The 24,372-nt window shown below is 37.4% G+C and overlaps 2 protein-coding genes across 2 annotated transcripts; one reads left to right on the forward strand and one right to left on the reverse strand.

Annotated features, from left to right (window-relative positions):
- Positions 1-163: 163 nt before the first annotated feature.
- Positions 164-23,784, reverse strand: LOC114284602 (Ankyrin repeat family protein with DHHC zinc finger domain-containing protein). The gene is made up of 13 exons (XM_028227546.2): positions 23,034-23,784; positions 22,795-22,935; positions 21,545-21,657; positions 19,967-20,046; positions 18,585-18,748; positions 16,062-16,200; positions 15,878-15,977; positions 10,419-10,476; positions 5,847-5,924; positions 5,602-5,700; positions 1,853-1,931; positions 1,622-1,770; positions 164-792 (listed from the first exon to the last, which is right to left on the reverse strand). The coding sequence occupies exons 1-13, from the start codon at positions 23,277-23,279 to the stop codon at positions 604-606; spliced, it is 1,635 nt and encodes a 544-aa protein (XP_028083347.2). The 5' UTR covers positions 23,280-23,784; the 3' UTR covers positions 164-603.
- Positions 7,693-8,981, forward strand: LOC145819996 (mediator of RNA polymerase II transcription subunit 21-like). The gene has a single exon (XM_082914226.1). The coding sequence runs from the start codon at positions 8,430-8,432 to the stop codon at positions 8,841-8,843; it is 414 nt and encodes a 137-aa protein (XP_082770352.1). The 5' UTR covers positions 7,693-8,429; the 3' UTR covers positions 8,844-8,981.
- Positions 23,785-24,372: the final 588 nt, after the last annotated feature.

A 24,372-nucleotide genomic window follows, 5' to 3' on the forward strand; every position in this document is an offset into this window, starting at 1 on the left:
TGCACCAAAAGATTGTTTTGTCTTGTTCAATAGGATTGGTCTCTTTCAGACCATCGGATAGTAATACGAGTAACAGATGATTCTTCCAAAAATTTGGCTCCAAAAATTTTGTAGATTGAATCTCAAGGGCCAGGTTGAAAAACCTAAAATAAGAGAAAACACATGAATCAAAAATGGAGTTGCTCAAGTTGCTCAAATGAACCAATAATACATCCATCAACCAGAGTCTTTTGGTTAAAACACAAAAAGCTGTCCTGATCTCAAAAACAATCTTCTCAAACTCGTGTATTGTTGAAGCTCACTTGGTCCCTCTTTCAATCTCTTTTTTCTTTTAATTATAAACAGGAAATGTAACATAATTTGATAAAGAACTAAAATGCAGAAGCACACATCTACTTCTAATGATACCATCATTAATGAATTTTGTACATACGTAAATACATTGCAAAAAAGTTAGGACCTTCTATTGTTTTGAAAATGAGCAATGGACATATGGTACAGCAGTTACAGGACCGATGATGGTCTAATATGAACCGTGATTCACTACCAAAAGGAAGGTTTTTGTATCATTGAGTTGAAAATCCGCATATCGAGATTACATTTTTACCTGGCAACCTCTTGCAAAGGAGGCCAAGCAATCTCATCATCATTTGTATATCCTTGAATGAGGAAATCCGAACAGTTCTTTCGACACCCATGGTTATATGGGTTACGGAACCGCCCATCTGGATTGCGAAGATACGCATAGCGTACTGAATTGATTGCTTCGTTTGTGGTAAGATTCCGAGCAATCTGCATTAGAAATGCAAAACCATGTTAAAAATAAAACACCACCCAACAAATGAACAAATCATCTACGTCTTCGTGTAAAATAACTGATTTTGCCGATTCAGGATTAATTTTTTTGGACAACATGACAAATTAGTGGCAGATAAACCTTACTTTGCACGTGCATTATATCATATAAAAAGGGGCCTCTTAAAAGGACTTGAGAGCATTTGAGCATCCTGAATGTGCTAGGATGATGCCTACTTAACGGTAGAGAACACACTAGGATGATGCCTACTTCACGGTAGAGAACACACTAGGATGATGCCTACTTCACGGTAGAGAACACACTAGGATGCCTGCTAGTGAACTCAAGAGTTTTCTTCCAAATGCATTCTAGGGTTTTTTGAAGGAAAGAACACCTTCCTACTGTTCATGTTACCCAGCATCCTGCAGTGCCATTGCGGTAGTAACCTGAACAAGTTCAATGGTCACACAAAAGCATGTGCCCAGAGTTACTCTACAGTTTCTAATGGTACTCTAGTTAAGTTAACCCATCACGGGGTAGGGAAGTCCAGGTTTGCTTGCATTCTTTGCAATCAAGCCTCACTTCCTTTTTTCTTTGCAATCGAGCAAAAATATTGCCCTCTCCGACATTATGGCTTCATGGAAACAAGATGACGGCATTAAATTATAGAAGTTCAGCACCCTAAAAAATTTGAGGAAGCAACTCTGTCCGTGTAACAGATTAGATTAATACAGCTCTACAAAAATAAGCATATTTATGAAGCCAATCATTGGCAAACAGTAATGAACATAAGTAAACAAATAAACTAATGGTCAGACCACTTACCTGGGATGCTTGCACTGTCAACAAAGATGCAGCAGCCAGAAAAATGATAGCGTCCATAACCAGAAAAGCTACCAGACCAGGATGTTGAACTACCACAAAATGAATCCACGTTTCTCCAACTGGCAATGACATCGGTGCCATCCAAATTCCTGTCATAATGGATCAGGCTGTAATCTAATCCAAAATGTCATGTAAAATATCACAACATTAAATGTTACTAGACCCACATACTTTGAACAGCAACAATAGCACCGAGGAATGATGACAAAGCTCCCATGCAGAGAAAAACAAAGAAGTCCCATTTATTCCTCTGCAAAACTCATAAAGATCACAGTAATGAAGCTGATGATGATTACAGTGAAGAAGAAGAAGAAAAGAATTAAGGTCATATGCAAAACATGAATGAATTTATCATGTGGTATTAAAGAAATAGAAAAATATCAACAGATAAAGTACTCCAAAAAAAAATAAAAACAGAACTTCACAAATTCAAAAACAGATCTTACAATAGCTCTGAAGTTTAGTCACTAGCAGCTAATACATAAATGAACCAAATAGAGAACTGAACTGATTAACTGGAGAACTGGATCAAACCAAACCCAATCCAACCTTCATATTTTGGTTTGGTCTGGTTCTTAGAATGCTCTGATTATATTCCAAAATTCAAATAACCAATCACCTTGAAGGTCAGTGGGTCAATTTATTAGAACCAACCTGAGAACAACTCCATGTATGTGTGGGATCAAAAATTATGAAAACCACAATCTTGCGACTCCAGCAAACTAACATTAGAACCAGCCATGCATACATGGCTAAACAACGAGATCTAGGCATCAACGATGAGGTGGATACAATACAACCATAGTTGTCAAATCGAGATTCGTATCGTAAATCGAAATGACCTTGTACCGAATCGTGAATCGAATCGAATCGTGAATCGTAAAGATTCGGTCACTTTTTAAAAATTACTTAAAAATATATATTTACACATTTAGATGTTAAATATATCTTGTGAATATGAAATATTTAGACTTAAATCAATAAAAATGTTATTTTGAATGATAATCACGTATTTTAATAGGTAAAAAGCTAACAAAATTCTTATGTAAGATCACCATCATATTTTTTTTCTTTTTAGATATTTCTTATCAACCATTCTTAATAAAAATAATAACCAAATAAACAAATTATCAATTTCTAAAATAACAATAATTAACAACGATATTGATATTTGGACAATAAGCATACATACTTTTCTAAGTAACTAAAACATTTTCAAAGATATAACTGACCTCACATATGTAATATTCAATTATATTCAATTTAATAAAATAGCAATAAATAATTCATAGTGTAACTTTAATCTTAAACATCTTTAGAAGATATAGTATGATTTTTCAAAGGGGAAAAAAATGAGAAGAAATGTTAAAAATATGTTGGGTCTGACTGAATCTGATTGGATTTTATTGAAAACTTCATGATCACTAAAATAATAACAAATTATGTATATATGTTGATTATTTTGGTATTAAACACTATTAGAACTTGTATTATGTCATTTTCACTAAAAATATGGAGAAAGAAATAGTTGAAAATATATCAGACACAATAATTTAAAAAATTAAATGAATCGTAAAAAGTGAATTGAATCGTGAATCGATTGTGAAATCGTGCGATTCATTAGAGATTTACTTCCAAAATAGATTCACCTATAGATTCGTATCGATTTTGCAAAAAATTCGAATCGAATCGCGAATCGAATCGCGAATCGTAAGATTTTGATAACAGAGAGATTCACCTATAGATTCGTATCGATTTTGCAAAAATTATGAATCGAATCGTGAATCGAATCGCGAATCGTAAGATTCTGATAACAGAGAATACAACTATAAATGGATCCAAACTCTCACACCGTAGTATATATTATATGGGATGCTTCTCCCATATTGGCTAAAAAAGAGCCACTTCTAGCCCACCTTTCCTGTATACATGGTGATCTGGGTCATGGCATCCAACTATGACTTGCTCACCTAAACCAGTGAAAGAACAATGTTTTTCTTCCACCTCATCTCAGAGATATTGGCCCCACACCTCCGAGCGAAGAGCCTTGAACTTATTGGCTTTGTAATCAACTGGCATTACACCATAGCCTTAGTCATTTGGACCTCTATATTACATAAAATCCACCCAACAGTTCTGGACCAAACTAAACCACAAGTCCTGGTTTGGTTTATTTCAATTTTTAACTTCAAGCTTTGGGCCAGGGTTGTGATTTTGGATAATAAACTAATTCAGTTCCGTATTAGGCTACGCACCACCCAAACTAATCCATGTCCATTTTGGGCTAGGCACCAACACAAACCAATCCATGTGCTCCCCTACTGACTGGTGCACAGCAAAATTGGGAACAAGAATGTGGTCCCCTCTCCGGAAGAAACTTTAAGATGCAATGTTAACAAGTTAATAGACCTCAAACATTTCAATTGTTTAATCATCCAGTTACACATGCATTCAAATAGATTTTAGCTTTGTTTTCAAACAGTGTTGTGTCTTTCCAAAAAATTTACTACATTAATATTTCCAAAATATTTCAGTTTCCAAGATAACCGAAACAAAGCATTTTGTTCTTTGTTGCTTTCTAACACTAAAAGGTTTCTCCACTTTGTGCAAACAATGACTAAGCACTCTAGTATTGACAGGCATTAACAAACCAATAGCACAGAAGCGGGCTATGAAGCACGGACACGTCCCTGAGGCTGGCGTATGAGTGTCTGACACGTGTCGGACACGGACACGCGTACAACACGCTGTTGACACGTGTCCGACACTCTCCCCTACGTGTCCCCTTTTTTTCAGAAATTTTCAGAGTCGGACACGAGGTTGGACACGCGAGGACACGATTCAGACACGCAGGTGGATCGAAGAAACCCTAGAACTGTTGGAGAGGAGAAAGGGAGAGAGCCAGAGTCGAGACAGATCAAGGGGAGAGAAAGGGAGATAGATCGAGGGAAAAGAGAGACAGATCGAGGACAGAGAGAACAAGCCCTAACCTGTTTTGTCTTTGTCTTCGTCTTCTGCCTTCGTCTTCGCTGCTTCGTCTTCATCTTCGTCTTCGCATCGTCTTCCTCTTCCTCTTCCTCTGTCTTCGTCTTCCGTCTTCTATCTTCTGTCTCTCCTTCTGTCTCTTTCTCTTTCTTCTCTTCCCTCATCTGATTTCATTTCTCTCCACTCCACCCTTTTCTTTTTATTCTCTCTTTTTTCTTTTTTTTTCTTTTGTTTTATTATTTATATCTATGTTTTTATTCAAATATATAAAATAAATTATTTTTATTTAAAAAAAAATCAATTTTTATTTTAAAAAATTTAGATAATATATTTATTAATTTTATTATTATTGTAATTTTATAAGAATTAATATTTTTTAAAATTTTAGATATAAAATAAATAAATAAAATTATATATATTAAACGTGTCCCCAACGTGTCGTGCCCCCTATTTTTTGAAAATTTACGTATTTACGTGTCCGTGTCGTGTCCCGTGTCCGTGTCCGTGCATCATAGGAAGCGGGATATAGACCCCCTTGTAGCCCCATTTGCAGAACAAAGATAAAAAAATATTTTACTTCCTGAGTTCAAAAGCTTTGGACTGTTAAGCGTTGGCACAATTTTCCAACACGAGGTCATGACAAATCTTCACTGCCACGTGCCAAACATAATAGTGTTAAACCAACAGGACTTGTTTAATCCTCTTAAGCAAAAATACTAAGATGAAGTCCAAAGGAAACAGAGAGCATAATAACATCCTTCAAACAGCAATGAAAAAAATACCATAATTTCATTCATGATGGTCAAAACAATATCAAAAGACTGAGTTTTTTCCATTTATCGATATTCATCATCCATTCTAAATAAGCATCTTTTGACTTCATGTTCCGTATTTCACACTACATTTTATTATTCAGTAATAGTAGAATAGTTTACCTTTCCAACACAGTTAGAGATCCAGGGGCAGTGATGGTCAAACTGTTCCACACAGTGCTTGCATGTAGGGCAGTGCTTTGAGCGAACAGGTCTAATTATCTGGAATTTAAAAAGATTAGAAAAAATTTCTTAAACAGTATCTTTAGCATTAAATGCATTGAGAAAGAATATAGTTGTTTCCATACATATATATATATATATATATTATCTATAGTATTGTAGGAAAAGAAGTTTGCAGAGAAAACCTTGCAGGTAGGGCAAAGTTGAGACCAATTCCCAGTCCAGATAGAGGAATTGTTCAGATCAATATTCACCAAAGGATCCTGTTAAGTGTACAAAATCTTTTCACATACCAAAATATTAACAAAACATAGCCATTTATTATTACATCCATTACAGTATTTGAAAAAAGTCAATGTATAAAGAGAAAAATACAGAGAGAATAAATGTATCTGATGATCTTATTATTTATTGATGTATTACAAGATTGATAGATTACAATTCCTATACAATCTATATATAGAAGAAAATGTGGTAGTAGGTGTAGTGGAGGTGATAGTGGGTTAGGTGAAGTGGAGTGTGTGGTGAAGTGGAGGTAGGTGAAGTGGAGTGTGTAGTGGAGTAGGTGAAGGTAAAGATGGGAAATTCTAACAGCCCCCCGCAAACTCAAGGAGGAGAGAAACTAACCAACTTGAGTTTGGAGAGAGTAACAAAACAAGAAAATACATAAAAATAAAAAAGGATAGGAGACACTGTATGGTCGTGTCAGACCGTTGGTGAAGACACTGTATGGGGTGTCATAACGTTGTATAGGACACTGTATGGTGGTGTCAGACCGATGTAGAAGACAGTTTATGGGGTCATGGCGGACCGTTGTAGAAGACAGTTTATGGGGTCATGTCGGACCGTGGTAGAAGACAGTTTATGGGGTCATGTCGGACCGTTGTAGAAGACAATGTTGTGACAGTTTACGGAGTCTTGCTGGACCCTTGTAGAAACTAACCGGAATCAATGTCGGGACAGTTTACAGAGTCTTGTCGGACCCTTGTAGAAACTAACCGGAATCTATGTCGGGACAGTTTACAGAGTCTTGTCGGACCCATAAAGGAGCTAACCGGAATCAATGTCGGGACAGTTTACAGAGTCTTGTCGGACCCATAAAGGAGCTAACCGGAATCAATGTCGGGACAGTTTACAGAGTCTTGTCGGACCCCTGAAAAAGTTGCACCCTCAAAAGGTGTGCCCAAAGTTGTCAAAAAGTGTGCCATCAAAAGGCGTGTCCATTTTATCAAAAGATGTGCCATGAAAAGGCGTGCCAGTGTGTCGGGCGGCAAGAGGCGCGCGATGCGCGTGGCTGCCTCGGCTATTTAACCATGACAGAGCCTGAGGCCGAGGCAGAAGCAAAAAAAACGGCGAAATCCTCTGTAAAACTCTTCGTTGTGCTGAGAGAGAGAGGTTGTAACACTGTTGTGCTGAGAGAGAAACTCTGTAATACGCTGTAACACTCTGTTGCCCAGAAAAATGGCCTCGTCCTCGTCTTCCCGTGGACTGCTCACCCTCTTTCCCGACCTCAACGAGTCAACGAGAGAGAGAACTGGTGCGGTGGCACTGGAACCTCAACCAAACACCGCTGGGTATACTCCGTTGAACTTTCCGATGCGGTCTGTGGAGCAAAGAATGGCAGTGCTGTCGGATGTGGAGGCCAATCAGTATACTTTGAAGGTATGTGTGGAAAGCATGACGGCGGTCACAAACCTGTCGAACCGGCTGCAGAGTAGGACAAATGAGGTGCAGCAGTTAAACTCCCAACTGGCTCTGCTCCAACGCATGTATAAGGATGCACGAGCAGAGATAAGTGTGCTGAAGGCGGAAAATAAGGAACTGAAGCGGAAGGCCACCGTGATGTTCCGATTTGGAGGGCCGCCATATGCTGTAGTGGAAGAGTATGGGGGAGTGAACGTGCTCGGTGGCGTAGGAAACACGGAGGCAACACCAGCAAGGACCGCCCAGGACGGAGGCAAGAAGAAAAGACCGACAGCAGAGTAGAGAAGGGATAAGGAAAAAAAGTCCCGCCTGTGGGTGATGTTTTTTTTTTGTTGTTTTTTTTTTTTTTTTTTTTTGTGTGTGTGTGTAAAATTGTGATCGGGGTTGATCCCGGTGATGAATAAAATATGGGTGTTGTGCAAATTGGTAAAATGTTTTGTTTTTTTTTTTTTTTTTTTTTTTTTTTTTTTTTTTTAAATTGAGCATGGGGATGATGAATATATAATGATGAATAAAAATAATAAAGGTGGGTGTGGGGAACAGACTGTTAATAGGTTCTGAAACGGTGGGATGAAAGAGAAAAAAAAAAATATATATATATATATATATAAAAAAAAAATAATAATAATAAAAAGAATGGGTCAAATTGTGAGTGTGTGGAGAATTATTATTTTATAGGATGGTGTATGATCAGCATGATGATTGTGGCCATCTTTTATATATGTATTTATATATATATATATATATCAATAGGACCAAGTGATGTATGCTGCAAAACCGAAGAGGAGTTGTAAGTGGGTCATGTGGGTTGATTTTGCTAGCATATTGTAATATGATAATGGCCATACATGTGCTGCAAGTGGGTGGAATAAAGTAAGGCAAAAGAAGGATATGATTAAAGGGAGTATGGGGGAGAGAAAAAGGGACCAGAGAGAGAGAGGGAGTGGGTGGATTAAATGTTTTCATCATAAAGTGCATGTGTATCTGTGCTAACACCCCAAACCCGAGAGAGAGAGAGACAGCTAAAACTACAGTTGGTTTTCTTGGGGAGGGAATTTTGCACAATGGACATAATCTCCCAACTACAAGAACAAGCCAACACAATAGCAGCTCTTGCTTTCAATGCCTTCGGGACACTACAAAGGGATGCCCCACCTGTACGTCTCTCTCCAAATTACCCAGAACCTCCTGCTAATCTTACCGAAGATGCTGCAACTGTTGCAGAGCAACCTAAGCTCATGAGTGCTTCTCTGGTAAAGGCTGCTAAGCAGTTCGATGCATTGGTTGCAGCACTTCCTTTGTCTGAGGGAGGTGAAGAGGCTCAACTAAAAAGAATTGTAGAGCTTCAGGCTGAAAATGATGCTGTAGGCCAGGAACTTCAGAGGCAACTGGAAGCTGCAGAAAAGGAATTGAAGCAAGTCCATGACTTGTTCGGCCAAGCAGCAGATAATTGCTTGAACTTGAAGAAACCAGATTGAATAGGTGAGAGTGATGGTTCATGGCAGCAAGAAATGTGGCAGCCGAGTGAAGGTATGTGTAGGGAATTTTAGCGGACTAGGTTGAGGTCCGGCGGGCGGCCAAGGCGAGGTTGCCGCCCGCCGGTGAAGCGAAAAATACTAAATTCTTAACCTTGCTCTGATACCATGTAAAAAGTCAATGTATAAAGAGAAAAATACAGAGAGAATAAATGTATCTGATGATCTTATTATTTATTGATGTATTACAAGATTGATAGATTACAATTCCTATACAATCTATATATAGAAGAAAATGTGGTAGTAGGTGTAGTGGAGGTGATAGTGGGTTAGGTGAAGTGGAGTGTGTGGTGAAGTGGAGGTAGGTGAAGTGGAGTGTGTAGTGGAGTAGGTGAAGGTAAAGATGGGAAATTCTAACAGTATTTTATTTTTTATATTTTTGAACAAACATCCATTACAGTATGTAACACCAAAAAGCAATATAGCCATTTATTACAAGCAGCATTACCATAAGAAACACTAAAAAAAGCAATAAGTCTAATAAACAAAAGTTTCACAAAGGAAACATTCCTGCGTCAAAGAATGAAGAGGTGGAGTAAAAATGTCATGACATGCCTACTCAAAACTAAGCAGGGGGTTAGCCACCAACAAGATCCCAAATTTATATAGGAGGTTTTTTTTTTTTTTTAAATTTTTTTATTGCCATATATACAAGAGTCTTTCTGCAATACTGGTAATAATCATATGCAAATATAACTATCTTTCGACATTCTTCATCTTATACAACTAGAGAAACCTTGGAAATAACGGTTTCAATCAAATCCAATCCGGTACATATTAGTTAATCTTTGTTGCAGAAGAAGAAACCGTCTTCTTATCCTGAATTGTGGTTGAGACGTTAAAAACATGGGCAACTTAGTCAGAAATACAGGATTGTGAGGAAATCACAAGGGGAAATTACACTAACCCCTGCTGAGGTTTGGAAAAAATACAGTAAGTCCCACAGTTTTTGACATAATTACACTAATAACCTCCCTTTTCATAAGGTTAAATGGACCGAAACCAATGCAAATGGTCCGAAAACACATAAACAAACAATGTATAGTATACATCTTCATGTAAAAGAGATGTAACATCATTTTTTCATCCATTTTATTTTTTCATACATATAACAAACAAATTATTGATGAAAAGGAGGGCTAAGTGTTATATGAATTAAAATCTCAAGAGAGCTCAATGTAATTATGTCAAACTGTGGGGGGCTTACTGTATTTTCTCCAAATCTCAAAAGGGAGGTCCGTGTAATTTTACCCAAATAACAATATAGCTCTAGGTGAGTTGAGAATAGTTAAAGTTAAATTGGATGTTCATTTGTGAAAGCATTTATTCAGAATGCCTAGAAAGCTAAAACTCAACAAGTTGCCAGCAAAACACTTCCTTACTCCGTCCAATAGAGTGCAAGTATGCAATTAGCTTTAGCTATTGTATTAAGAAAAGCTGTGTGCAATTAACATATTAGACTCTTATGGTTCTGTAAAAATTGTCATAAAGCCAAGTAACATAGTAAAAGTAGCACACCTCTGCATCTGTATGACCACCCTTCCCTCCTGATGTTTTTATATACCCTGGGTCTTTACTGTAATCAAATAGAGATCATTATCACTAAACTTGAGATGACACAAAGAAATGCATACATGAGAATAATATTGCATATAGCTGTAAGATTCCGGAAAGCTTTTCTGTATCTCGTATATTCAATGTGTTAATGATTACAATCAGACCTTAGATTATATAGCCCTAAATCCTAAACCAAAAGGGAGAATACAATTATGCCTCTAATAGGACTTTAACACAACCATACCTCTAATAGGACCCTAATTTGAAAAATAATTTGAAAATACACAATATAATTTGAAAAATAATAGAAAATACACAATATATTCTCACACCCCCGCTCAAACTCAAGGTGTTTTAGCAGAAAATACTGTGAGTTTGCTAAGAAGAAACTGAAACCGAGAGATAGTATGAGTCTTGGTGAAGAAGTCCGCAAGTTGCAAAGCCGAAGGGATGAAAGGAAGCGAGATAGAGGCAGACTGCAAATGTTGGCGAACAAAGTGACAATCAATCTCAATATGTTTCGTCCGCTCATGGAAGACAGTATTGTGAGCAATCTGAACAGCACTGCGATTGTCACAATAGAGAGAGGTCGGAGAAGAGTGAGAGGCACCCAAATCTGACAAGAGACAACGAAGCCAAACAATCTCAGCAGTGGTATGAGCCATAGCACGATACTCAGCTTCGGCAGTAGAGCGAGCAACGATTGATTGTTTCTTGCTTTTCCAAGAGATTAAGAAATCTCCAAGAAACATATAGAAACCAGACGTAGACTTACGATCCGTAACATCACCAGCCCAATCAGAGTCAACATAGGCTACCAAGTCCAAAGAAAAAGTAGAGGACAACAATAAGCCCTGAAAGATAGTACCCCTGAGATAGCGAAGAATGCGAACCAAAGCAGTCCAATGGGTAGAGCGAGGAGCAGAAACAAACTGACTAACCACATGAACAGCATAAGCAAAGTCAGGACGAGTAACAGTCAGATAAACTAAACAACCCACAAGCTCGCAATATAAAGTGGGATCATCCAGAGATACACCATCAGTAGAGTTAAGCTTCACATTAAGCTCAATAGGTGTATCAGAAATCTTAGTATCAGTAAAACCAGCACGATGAATGACTTCATTAGCATACTTAGCCTGAGACAGAAAATAGCCCTTGGGAGAAGAAGCAACCTCAATACCAAGAAAATACCGTAATGGACCCAGATCCTTCATTTTTAAGGTGCGGAAGAGATGCTGCTTGACCTCAGAGATAGCAGAAGAGTCCGAGCCAGTGATGATCATATCATCCACATAGAGCAAGAGAGCAACAAAACCAACCGAGGTATGTCGCAGAAATAAAGCAGAGTCGAAAGCAGAAGGATGAAATCCAAGCTCGGTAATAGCAATCTGAAATCGATCATACCAAGCACGAGGAGACTGTTTCAGACCATACAGAGCACGCCGAAGATGACAAACCTGTCCAAAGGGATGGTGAAGGCCAGGGGAAGGACGCATGTAAACCTCCTCAGTGAGATGGCCATTAAAAAAAGCATTCTTAACATCCATCTGATAAAGAGGCCAAGAACGAACAGCAACGACAGAGATCAAAGTACGGACATAGTCATTTTGGCAACAGGAGCAAATGTCTCCTCATAATCAATACCATACTCCTGAGAGAAACCTTTAGCAACCAGACGAGCTTTGCAACGCTTAAGAGAGCCATCAGAATGAGTCTTGACTTTGTAAACCCATTTGCAACCAACCAGGTTCTTACCAGCAGGTAAAGGAACCAACTCCCAAGTATTAGTTTTCTGTAAAGCAAACAACTCATCCTCCATAGCTTGAACCCAATGAGGATCTTGACAAGTCTCCTTGTAAGATTGAAGTTCTACAAAAGAGTGAATAGCAGACAAAAAAATACGATAGGAAGCAAAAAAACAAGTATTAGGCCAACCCAACCTGTTTGGAGGATGACGTGCTCGAGGAGGATATCGGTGTGCAGTAGGATCAGAGTCGTCAGAAGCAGGAGGATCAGCAGTAGGGGTGGAGACAACTGGTGGAGGAGAAGACTTACGACGAGAATAAACTAACAACGGAGGAGGAGAAGAAACTGAAGAAGGAGAAACAGCCAGAGGTGAAGCAGGAGGAGAAGATGAAACAAGCTCAAGAGAAACTGTGGAGATGTACTCATCAGACGTTTACCTCAGAAGGAAATGGGTCAATGTGAACCAAATCCTCTTTAGAAACTGGAGCAGTGACAAGAGGAAGCTGAAAGTAAGGTAGACGTTCGAGAAAAGAAACATGACGAGAGACATAAAGACGACGGGAAACAGGGTCGTAACACCGATAACCTTTCTGAGTAGGACTATAACCCAAAAAGACACAGAGAACAGACCGGGCACTAAGTTTGGTCCTATCTTTGCGGGGAAGAAAAACAAAACAGACAGACCCAAACACACGAAGGAGGGAATAGTTAGGAATTTGAGAGAACAAAACCTTATAAGGAGACCGACCAGAAAGAAGGGGAGTAGGCATGCGGTTGAGAAGAAAAGCAGCAGTAAGAACTGTCTCCCCCTAGAATGGAGCCGGAACTGAGGCAGAGAGAAGAAGAGACCTAGCGGCCTCAAGAAGATGACGGTGTTTACACTCGGCTTGACCATTTTGGGCAGGTGTATCTGTACAGGAAGTTTGGTGAATGGTACCCAAATTGGCCAAATACTCACAAAACTCATTTTTAAAATATTTCCCACCCAAGTCAGATCGTAACGCTTTAATTGTAGACCCAAACTGAGTAGTAATCATAGACTGAAAGGTACTGTATATCTGATAGAAATCGGACTTATGAGTCATAAAATAAACCCAAGTGTAACGGGTGCAGTCATCAACAAATGACACATAGTATATGCAGAACCCACTTTGGTGAGAACAGGAGAAAGGCCCCAAACATCAGTATGAACTAAAGAAAACGGTGTATCAAATATAGAAGTACTTTTACGAAAAGGTAAGGCTGTCATTTTGGCAAGTTTACACCCCCAACATTCAATAAGTTCACTAGGAGAAACTTTACCCAAAATACCTGACTGAGCTAAAGACCGTAAGCGGTCAGCAGACAAATGCCCTAATCGAGAATGCCATAAGTAGAAAGGACTAGACAAAGAATCTAACTGAAAAGAGGAAAAAGCAGTCAAAGAGGTTGCTATAGGCAGATGCAAGCTCTCCACCACATAGAGGTCTCCAATTCTACGGCCGGTCCCAATCTGCTGCTTAGACATTCGATCCTGTACAGAACATATAGCAAAAGAAAAGATAACATCAAAACCAGCGGCATCAAGCTGACTGATAAATAATAAACTGACAGATAACTGAGGAACATAAAGGACAGATGGAATAGAGACAACAGACATAGCAAACGGTATGACAGACCCAACAGATACAACAGACATACCAGATCCATTAGCCGCATTGACAGTAACAGGAAAGGGAGAAGGAGTACAATTGTGAAGTAAGAAGAGATGGGGAGTCATATGATGAGAGGCACCAGAGTCAAAAAGCCAGACAGACGAAGAGATACCTAAAGAAGACCCAAGCAAACCTGAATAAAGAGATGAAACAACGGAAGCAGATGGAGATGGCTGAGAGGTAGACAATATATGCTGAAGTTGACTAATTTGAGCAGTCAAGGAAGCCAAGTCAAGATCAAGAGTCGGAGCAGATGCAACATACGCAGTGAGAGGAGCCCGAAAGTGGTTCTGAGATTGCTGAAAAAATGAGACAGGTTGACGTCCCTTCTTGGGACAGTGGTACTTCCAATGGCCCTTCTGATGACAGAAGGCACACTCATCAAAAGCCAGAGACATCGTAATGACTAGAAAATTGAGGGGTTAAAGTGTAATAAAATAAAGTAGCCAAACTAGGGGTTCAAGTGTAATACTCAAAATATAAGGGGTCAAACTATAATAACAAGGAACTTGTTTGGTCCAAATAAGAATAAAAGAGAACTGGGTAATTTCATAACCAGGTGGGTCAACTTCGAACCACATAGAGAGAGAGACAAAGAGAGACAAGAGTCAAAGTCGACTCTGGAGCAGCCAACACAGAGTAAAGGGCCGAAGTTGAAGCAAATCGAGAGGAACAAGGGTAGACAGCTCTTCGATCGTGTGAATCGAAGCAGGAGAGAACCAACAATGACGACGGCTCAACTTCACAAGTCCAGTGACAGATCACGAACCAGAAAGATCACGAACCAAAGGCTAGGGTTTTCGCGAATGACCCGTGAGGCAGAGAACCTGAGAGACGAACCAGATGACCAGACAAAGGACAACTCAAGACCTTCGCTCGAACTAGACGAACACAAAAGAAGAAGAGGGAGTCACGACCTACGACTCAAAGAGATAAAACTAGAGGGCTGATTTCCGAGAGACAATGGACAGCTTCTAGGGTTTCAGTTCAGAGTGGCTCTGATACCATGTAAGATTCCTGAAAGCTTTTTTGTATCTCGTATATTCAATGTGTTAACGATTACAATCAGACCTTAGATTATATAACCTTAAATCCTAAACCAAAAGGGAGAATACAATTATGCCTCTAATAGGACTCTAACACAACCATACCTCTAATAGGACCCTAATTTGTACAACCACAATCATGCCTAATTCGGAAAATAATAGAAAATACACAATATATTCTCACAACAGCAGCAACTCAAATCAAAAGTGCAAGTACACTGACTTCACAAGTTCTTTTACTCGTTTAAAAAAGGAAAAAGGAAATTTTAAAATTAAAAATAAAATATGTATCAATATATTTCTGCATAGTCATTATAGTAGATAATATTTATGGATTCAACACTGACAAACTGAATTGTTTTTCCAGAACCTTTAATCATAATCAAGTTCGAGTAACACCCAACATTTTGCTTACTTCTCGAGCAAGTTTGTTGATCTTATTAACCATAACTCATTGACGCTATTGGATCAGCTTTACAATATCTAAGGTCCAGAGTATTCAAATCATGATATAAAAGAACTCTGAGTTATCCATCAAAACAACACCACTTTTGATAAGTTATCATTTTGAAACAGGAAGTGAAGTTATAGTATTTTCTTCCTACACGAAAGTTGATTACGTGCAATGAATCAACATAAATCACCAAGGACAGTAGCTAGTAAGCAAAATGTAGAAACAAGAAAACACAAATCAAGTAGCAGTACTTGAAAATAACTTCATATGAATCTTATCAAATGTCTTACTTTGCCATTCAACACTTTGCCCAAATATAATTAGAATTGTGGAGTGTGTAAATTTTCTAGTACACAAGGGCTGCTCATATTTAATTCAACATAGAAATCCGAAAGGGAATGAGAAAAATGACAGTAAGCATTAGTACATGTCAGGTGGCTATCTTGAATATCAATAGATCATAGAGTAAATAATTACCTACTGCACCGATAGAACATCATCAATGCAGCAATTACTACAGAAACAGCTGTCCATCCCCAAAGTCCAAGTATAGCAGTAACCTTTGGAAGATCAGGAGCTAGCATGAGTAGAAATGAATCAGTCAAAACATACTTCCCATACGATACCATTAAAAGATGTCATAAATTATAGCTTCACTCACCAAAAAGAACTGAGTTGATGAAAAGGATGGTGTTAATAAAAATTAAGCAGAACAGAATATGGGCATAACCTATATCCCTTAATCTGCCAATGCAAACTTTGTCTACCCAGCGCTTGCTTAGAGCATTCTGTGCATTAGACTGAACGAAAGCAAAATATACAAAGTCAGTTTGCAAGGCACCAGATGGCAACAATGTAAGATTAACCTATGATGAGCAGAGTAAAATTAGGCTACAACAAAGGTCGGGAATAGAGTAAAACCAAACCAAATTTTATCAATCTAATGTACATAGGACCGCAATTGACAGCTAATGGCCTCCTATGCAGTATTACTAATTCTCAGTTACCAATCATAAGCAACAACTACAATAGAAATAAGTTAACTCTCTCTTATGATGCAGAGCATGCCAACAAGAAATGGGAAAAAAAAAAAATAGGAGTTTCACATTAAGCATGTTTAGGGTATCATAGAATGAGGTTTGGGATTAATTTTCAGTCATTATTTGTATTTATTTCAATTTAGCATGCTATGGGAGAATTTGTTTGTCTTTTATAACGTTATAGATTATCTGGTCATGACATTCATTACAAAACAATTATGTTTCACAACCACCTCCACAACAGCCAACTGCTAGTACTAGTGCACCAATGTCACTACCACTATCTATACCAATGCCATGGAGTTCAGATGTCTTTGTCCCATCAAAATTCGTCCATAGCTTCCCAATACTTCCACTGCCGCCTTAACCACCTTACCACTTTAGAGGGTTGATGCGGTTAAGGGGGAAGTGATAAAATAGATCAGATAGTGCAGGAGTTCTTTAGAGATCAAGTGAGAGGTGAGGCAGCCCCAGCATAAGCACAAGTGCAAGTAGAGATTACAGTGGGAATCCAAGAACCGGGCTCCCCATTCAGAATAATAGCGTTGTACTTGTCGTGAAAAGAAGAATGTGACCTTTGCACATACCAAAGAGATTGTCAGAATGTGACCTTTGCACAATAATAGAAGAACGTTTAGAGTCCATGTGCTCTATTGGCAGAAAAAATGACACGTTGTCCAATAGACCAAGACTTCTAGAAGGTTCCAGTGAAATCTCTATCTTTCTCTAGGACTGTTTGAGGCACATGACTCACAAGGGGTAAAGTGTCTTGGCAGATCTGTCTGTAGTAATCAAGTGATATGACCCCAAAATGTGATGTCATGAACTAGCTCTACCTCTTATGCCCTGCACTCCACCTAGTTAAAGAGATTCAACGTGTCAACTATGTTTAAGCACCCAAGAGGTCATCAACGAAGTGACCATTGTTCGGTGGCTCGACCTAAAAAAGGGAGCATTGGAATGTTGTTCAGTTAGGGTGCCTGAAATCCCCATTTGCTGACTAGCACATGACTACCGCTGCTGAAGTGTTATGGACACACGTCATTTTTTGATCAGCAACAAACAAAGATTTATTAAGGCACAAGGCCAAGCAAAAAGAGGATAAGGCATCCTCTACAAGGAAGACAGAAAACAAAACCAAAACTTAACAAAAGAAGATACAAAGATTTATGGACACATGTCATTAACTCATACAGATATCATGTGCCTACCGCCACTAACACTTCTAACGACGCCTCCACCACCACTAGAAGCATATTTTGAACTATATTGTTCATGAGTTCAATTTAATCATTTGGATCGACAATTAAATCTCCAAATGTAATTTAACGATGTAATACGTTGTTACCATCAGGATAGGGATGGCCATGGGGAGGGTTTGTCATCCCCCGCCCCCGCTTTCAAACCCCACCCCCGCCCCAATCCCGCTACGGATAGAATTTTTCATCCCCATCCCCGCCCCCACGGATACCCGATCACATTTCAAATAGCCAAAACGATTGAGAACCATTTAAATCCTTAACTTAACACACTAAATAATTTCTCTTATTTCCATATATATAAACAGTGAAACTTTTAGGATTATTATTTATTTATATTTAAATAGAGCCACAGACTTTAGTATTTCTTTCTTATATCTAATTATATTATATACATATATATACATATATTATTTATTTATATATTATTAATTATATCGGGTCGGATTTGGATTGGGGGAGGCGATACCCGCTCCCGCCCCACATAAGTGTCAAGTCAGGTAAAATCCACCCAATTTGGACGGGTATGGCAGGCCCCAGCGGATCAAACTAAAATGGCCATGCCTACATCAGGATACTTACATAATGCTTACAAAAAATGGTATCTCATTATTATTTTCATAATTAACAAAAAGAATAATGTATCTCCTAATTATAATTATACAAGAAATGTTTTTTATCTTATGGTAATAGCAGAAGAACCAGACACAGACACAGACACAAACACAGACACAGACACAGAATCTCAGCATGTTATGCCAACAAATCCTCACGACAAAACAGATTCTTGTGCTAAACAGAACTTAAATTTTTGAAGGTCATATATTGAGTCCTGAAATCTACAACTATATACTGCCAAAGGTAAGATCAATAAATGTTACGTACAAGGAATAAGGCGATATGCCGATGACCTTTATCAGATGCCAGCTGTACAGGAGTGAATCCAGTATTATCTTTCACCGATAATTCTTGTTTTGTGCCTGCATGTACAAGTACAGTACATGCTTCCACATGCCCTCTTATCACAGCCCAGTGCAAAGGAGTACAACCTAACATAAAGAATATTCAACAATATTGCATTAATTACCAAAACAGGTTCCAAATAAACCACTTTTTTTAGTCATAATAATGACACAGCCATTGCCCTGAGTGGTAAATTTGATATATAAAAATTGAAGTATATAGACAAAAATCAGGATACAATTTTCTTTAGTACATATATATATATATATATATTTTTATGTCAGGTATCATGCCCAGTTGATTGAAGTTCTCTACAATATAATGCGGTACCTTCATAGAAGAAAACTCATCAATGACACAACTTAGTTTAGAAATATGGTGTGATTTTAAAATTCAAGTTCGTTTGAACTTTGTCAAAAGAATTACATGTATGAACAAAAAGGTTTCTACGGGTATGTTTTCTGAAATGCAAAAGAAATTGAATTGCTTACTGGCATATGCATGCAACACGATAGATACATCAAACATTAAATCATGGGGCAATTCTAAAACTATAATGAGCCCAACACAAAACAAAATCCTAAACCATTTCATAATTGCCCTTGATCAGAGTTGAACAGAAATATCAACTTGAAAGTTCAATCTCTTTTGATATTCATTAATTTCTTTACACAATTATCATTTTCCTTCTAAAATTCTCCTGGGAAAAGAAGAAAGAAGAGGAGGGTAAAGACATGCACAGTAGAAACTCCAAGTCAACTGAACTCACCAAATTTTTTGAGGATTGTCAATTTGGTTCCCCAGGAAACATAAGAGAACAAAAGAAATTAAAACCTTAATATCATATTTTCATTAAAGTAGAAAAACTAACAACTCTCTTGAACGAGGCCTAATAAAATAATCTGGTTTAGTTGTACAAGTTTTACAATTGCCTTATTTTCCATATATAATTTGAAACCAAAACAATGGAAGACATACTCTTTATAGTTCTTCCAGTTTCTTGGGAATCATAGTATTGTCCTTTGCATGTGGATGGTTGAGCTTTTACATGGGAGAAGAAATTATTCAATGCTCTTGGAGCAAATCTAGATGGTGCTCCAAAGTAGTAGTTATTGGTCTAAACTATGGGACCCACTACTTTTGTGTTAAGAGTGTTAGGTATCAACTTGTAAATGGAATGGAGCATTGCTCCAGGAGCATTGAATAATTTCTCCTTACATGGATTTGAAGGAAATTTCAAGATAAATAACTGAGAGAACAAGCAAAAAAAATTAAGGAAAATGATAGATCCCTCGTTATAATACCTTCTTTATCTTGTCTCTCCTGGGAGGCATCTCTAAATAAAAGTAATCTAATTGTATCTGCAAATCCTTTGTATGCAGCCCTGGTTGAATGCACTAAAGAGTAAGTTATCTAATTCAAAAGCTTACATAACAAATTAAGATATTCACAAACACAATATTACTACCATGCTCATTAATCAAAACTTATAATCAATTCAAAATATCTCGTATTGGCCCTGACCCTGATATAGATGGACACAAATTCAAACAAATAGAATCAGATAAAATGGAAGTATCAATATTCACCTTCAACGTAAAAATGAACAAAGAGGGCAAACTACAAGCATGAACAAAATAATCCAACTTGATTCCAAAAAAAAGAGAGAAGTCTAAGAAGAATAAGAAGTGGATGAAGCATACTAGTGCCACACAAACAATTGAATCACAATTAAAATCAGCTAATAAAGGTGGTATGGATGGAAATGAGTGGGGTTACCCCATTAACACCCACCCCAAACAGAAGCCAGTTAAAGGTAAAAAGTTTCACAACAATATAAAAACTCAAGATAAATCTCACATGAAGAAGAGGATATTTATATATAGTCAAATACAAAGATTGGCCATCTAACAATGAAAATAAATACCATGACGTCTTTGCATCCATCTCATGAATGGATTTTATGGTGGAGAGAAGAGGGTGTCCATGTCAACTAAGTAAAACCCTAAAACCTAATGTTTATAGAAAACAAGGTATTTGTGGGAATTCCCTACATATTGGGAACAGTTAAATAATCTTAATACATAATCGTGGTAGTGCGGGTACATCCTTCAACCGACCCCATCATGAACCCAATTAGGCTTATATAGTAGACCTGAACCCACCCCTACGCCATTTAAACCCATTGCTCTTTGGGGGCGGGGGCGGGGGCAGGGGCAGGGACCTGGCCCCTTTCCTTATGTTACCATCCCTAAATGCTACAATGGATTTGAACCAAGGCATTGAAGGTCTTATCCATATGCCGCAACAAAATAAATTTGATATGCTAGAGCTACTTAAGACTTAAAATTTTAGTTCAAGCCCCTTCTCAAGCTAGCTATGATTGGGGGAAATACAAAAAAAAAAATTTGCTTGGCTTCTTCAACCCTTCCAAGTTGCAACCCTATGCGCATTACAGAAAATGTTCAGAATCCTATAATTATAAACAAAATGTTGAGAATCTATGAATAAGACAAGCATCTACATTTCAAGACATAAAATTAGAGCCATTAGTTATATCATACAATCTATACACTCAAATATGTTTGAAAAGCCAATAGAATGACCCTGAACCAAAAGATTCATTGTGTATTTAAAAGGGAAATTGGATTTATGTTACAACTTACAGTAAATGAAATGTCATGTCCACTTTAAAACTAATAAAAACAAATATATATTGACTAAAATTCATCTTCATAGTGCTCCATCGCATCTATGTGAAAAACTACAAGATAGATGACATCCAGAAAAAGACCATCATGAAAGCAGAAAATTGCAGGAATCTCAACTGGAGAAGTGGTGAGTCCACCTGAAATACAGTTGAATATAAACTTTTAACATACCAATGAAGAGGGCTTCTACCATCATTATCTGGTGCATCAAAATCAGCATGATATTTTGCAACAACGTGATTTAAAAATGTTGTTTGTCCATATTGAGCTGCAACATGAACTGCCTGCATTTTAAATCATTGGATCAAAATAATGCGTTAGTGGATATTTAACCATCTTGAAAACCATGAAAAACAAGACAATGTGTGGTAATCCAAACATCAAGCCCGCATCTTCCCAAATTACAAATGAGAAGAAAAGCAATGAATTATTCAATCTCAAAGAGAAGCTACCATTTTTTATAAGTAATTTTAAAAGCTACAAATGTGAATAGGGCATACTGCCACAGAAAGCTACCATTTTTTTAAAGCAATTTTATAAGAGACACCAAAACAAGCGGGCAATAACCCTGTAAACACAAAGTATACATCAAAATTATACCACTACATCTTTACAAGAATATGCAATTCCCCAAAAAAAATCTATAGACGAGCCAAAAAACAGAAGGAAAGGAATCCCTAAGCCAAGAGGGACATGCCTGATTTATTTCATTTCCATCAATAATGAGAGGCCTAAAATCTGATTTTAGTTAGGAACATACAATGAAAAAAAAAAGTCATATCAGTGATGATTAGGGTCACTCTGACTGTGAAAACAATCCAAAGTTTATAATGTTTACCGCATTATATATAACATTACCGGTTGTTGCATTAATGTTACCATGTAGGCAAACTTCCATTATAGAATGGAAAGGTTAACTATTAGTCCACGTCAAAAATTTCAACTTACTTTCAGCATCATGACATCAAAATTATCGAATTGATATGCTCATATTTCCAAGATGTCATTGTAGGAACATGCTGATATGTCATTGTTTGACACTAGAGTAAATAAATTTCATCTCAATAAATTCAGTTTATTCATCATTGTATTATTGTGGAAGAGTGGAAAAGCAGAAGAATTGGCTTTTCACCCAATGTATTATGTGGATCATTTGGGGGGAACATAATATAACATTTTTTGGTATCAGTTGTATAGCTTTTGCTTTCCACTTTAACGTGCATGGGTTGCACCCTAGCTATATTTCCATAAAATTTTACTTATCAATATATATATATGGTATAACCAGAGTCTCCCTGATTTTGGTAGTCCAATTGGGTGTCTATTCTCTATGTCAAAAATCCAATCTTCCCTATAATCCTAAGGGTCGCATAAACAAAACAGGAACCATAGAACAAAAAAGCGCAGCTTCAATCAATTACCCGATAACCATTTACGTCAGCGGCCTCAACCCGAGCCCCATTCTGCAGTAACACATCTGCCGCCGCAATTGAACCCCTCACTGCCGCCCAATGCAACGCCGTCTGATTCGCTTTGTCAGTGGCATGCACATCTCCACCATGCTTCAACAATAACAAATTCAATTCACATTTCAAATTCAACATCTATATCTGTAAACATATATATCAGAACAAACATCAAACTCAATCCAAATGATTACCTCTATGATGTATTGCACGATAGCAGCGAAATTGTTCAGCGCAGCCCATTGAACAGCGTGATAGCCATTGGCGTCAGGTTTGGAGAGAGAAACGCCATCTTCTTCGACGAACTTCCGCAATTTCTCGAAATCTCCGTAAGCAGAAGCGCCAAAAACATCGGTAATGGCGACTTCATTAGGGTTTTGAGCCGAATTCTTCTGATCATTGGTAGAGTCTGATACGATTTCGATTTCTGATGAAGACATTGTGTGGGAATAATTAGGGTTTCAATCATATGCGATTGAATTTAGTCCTAATTCTTGAAAAGTGAATTGGGTTTTAGGGTTTATCTATGTTTGGGTTTATAGTGATGTAAAACACGAATCCGCCTGTAAAGAAAGGTCAACTTGTAATTCACAGAGAGAATCTGTTTCGGGAGCCTTTTTTTTTTTTTTTTTTTGGTTTTTGTCGTGTTTTTTAATTTTATTTTTCTTTTCCCGATGTGCCCTTGCTGTTTAATCCGTGTTTATGGAATCAAAGGGAAGATTTGAGGTTAGTTTTGTCATTTGATTATGCCGGTGATGATGATAGACAAATGGAGTATAGGCCAAGTTACAGGTCAGGGTAGTGGAGCAGACTCGTGGCGTGTTTCTGGGAGAAGGTATGAACTAAAAAATTAAATTAGAAGTGCAAATAATTGAAGAAATAATTATAGAAATATGGAGGTGTGATGTTATTGGAGTTTTGTGCTCTAATCAAAGTCAATTTTGTACTACATTACCAGATGGCTTTCACCCTTATATTTCTTATAATTTGTTTTCTTTTACTTTCCACTAATAGTTCTAGGGAAAAAATTGATTTGTAATAAATATTACAAAACAACAGATGATTGTTTACAATTACAAGAGAAGTGAAAATTTAAAATATAAGTATTTGCTTTTAAAGGTATTTTTACCTTTTTATTTTTCTTTTTCTTTCTTTTTTGTTATTTTCTTTTTGTTTTTTACTACCTTCAGCAGCCACCATTCACTGTCTCCTCATCCATAAGAAATCATGTCCAAGTTTGGCATGTGGCTAAAAAGTCAATAAGTTATTTAAAAGTTAAAAAGCTACCATTATTTATCAAAAGTCAAAAATTACGACTGCACAACTCTCAATTTTAATTTTTCCCTACACACTAATTTATACAATTTTTTAATACACATTTTTTCATAAAAATTCAAAAAGTTAACCCAAACAACCATATTTTTTTCCTCAACTTTTTAGTCTAAAAATTCAAAAAGTACATTTATTTAGGACATCCCAAACAACCCTTATATTTTGTTCCAAGAGTAAATTCATGTGGTGCTCTAATGTGTA

This window comes from Camellia sinensis, chromosome 2 (assembly GCF_055761805.1).
Source record: "Camellia sinensis isolate YWXY chromosome 2, ASM5576180v1, whole genome shotgun sequence".
NCBI classification, from domain to species: Eukaryota; Viridiplantae; Streptophyta; class Magnoliopsida; order Ericales; family Theaceae; genus Camellia; species Camellia sinensis.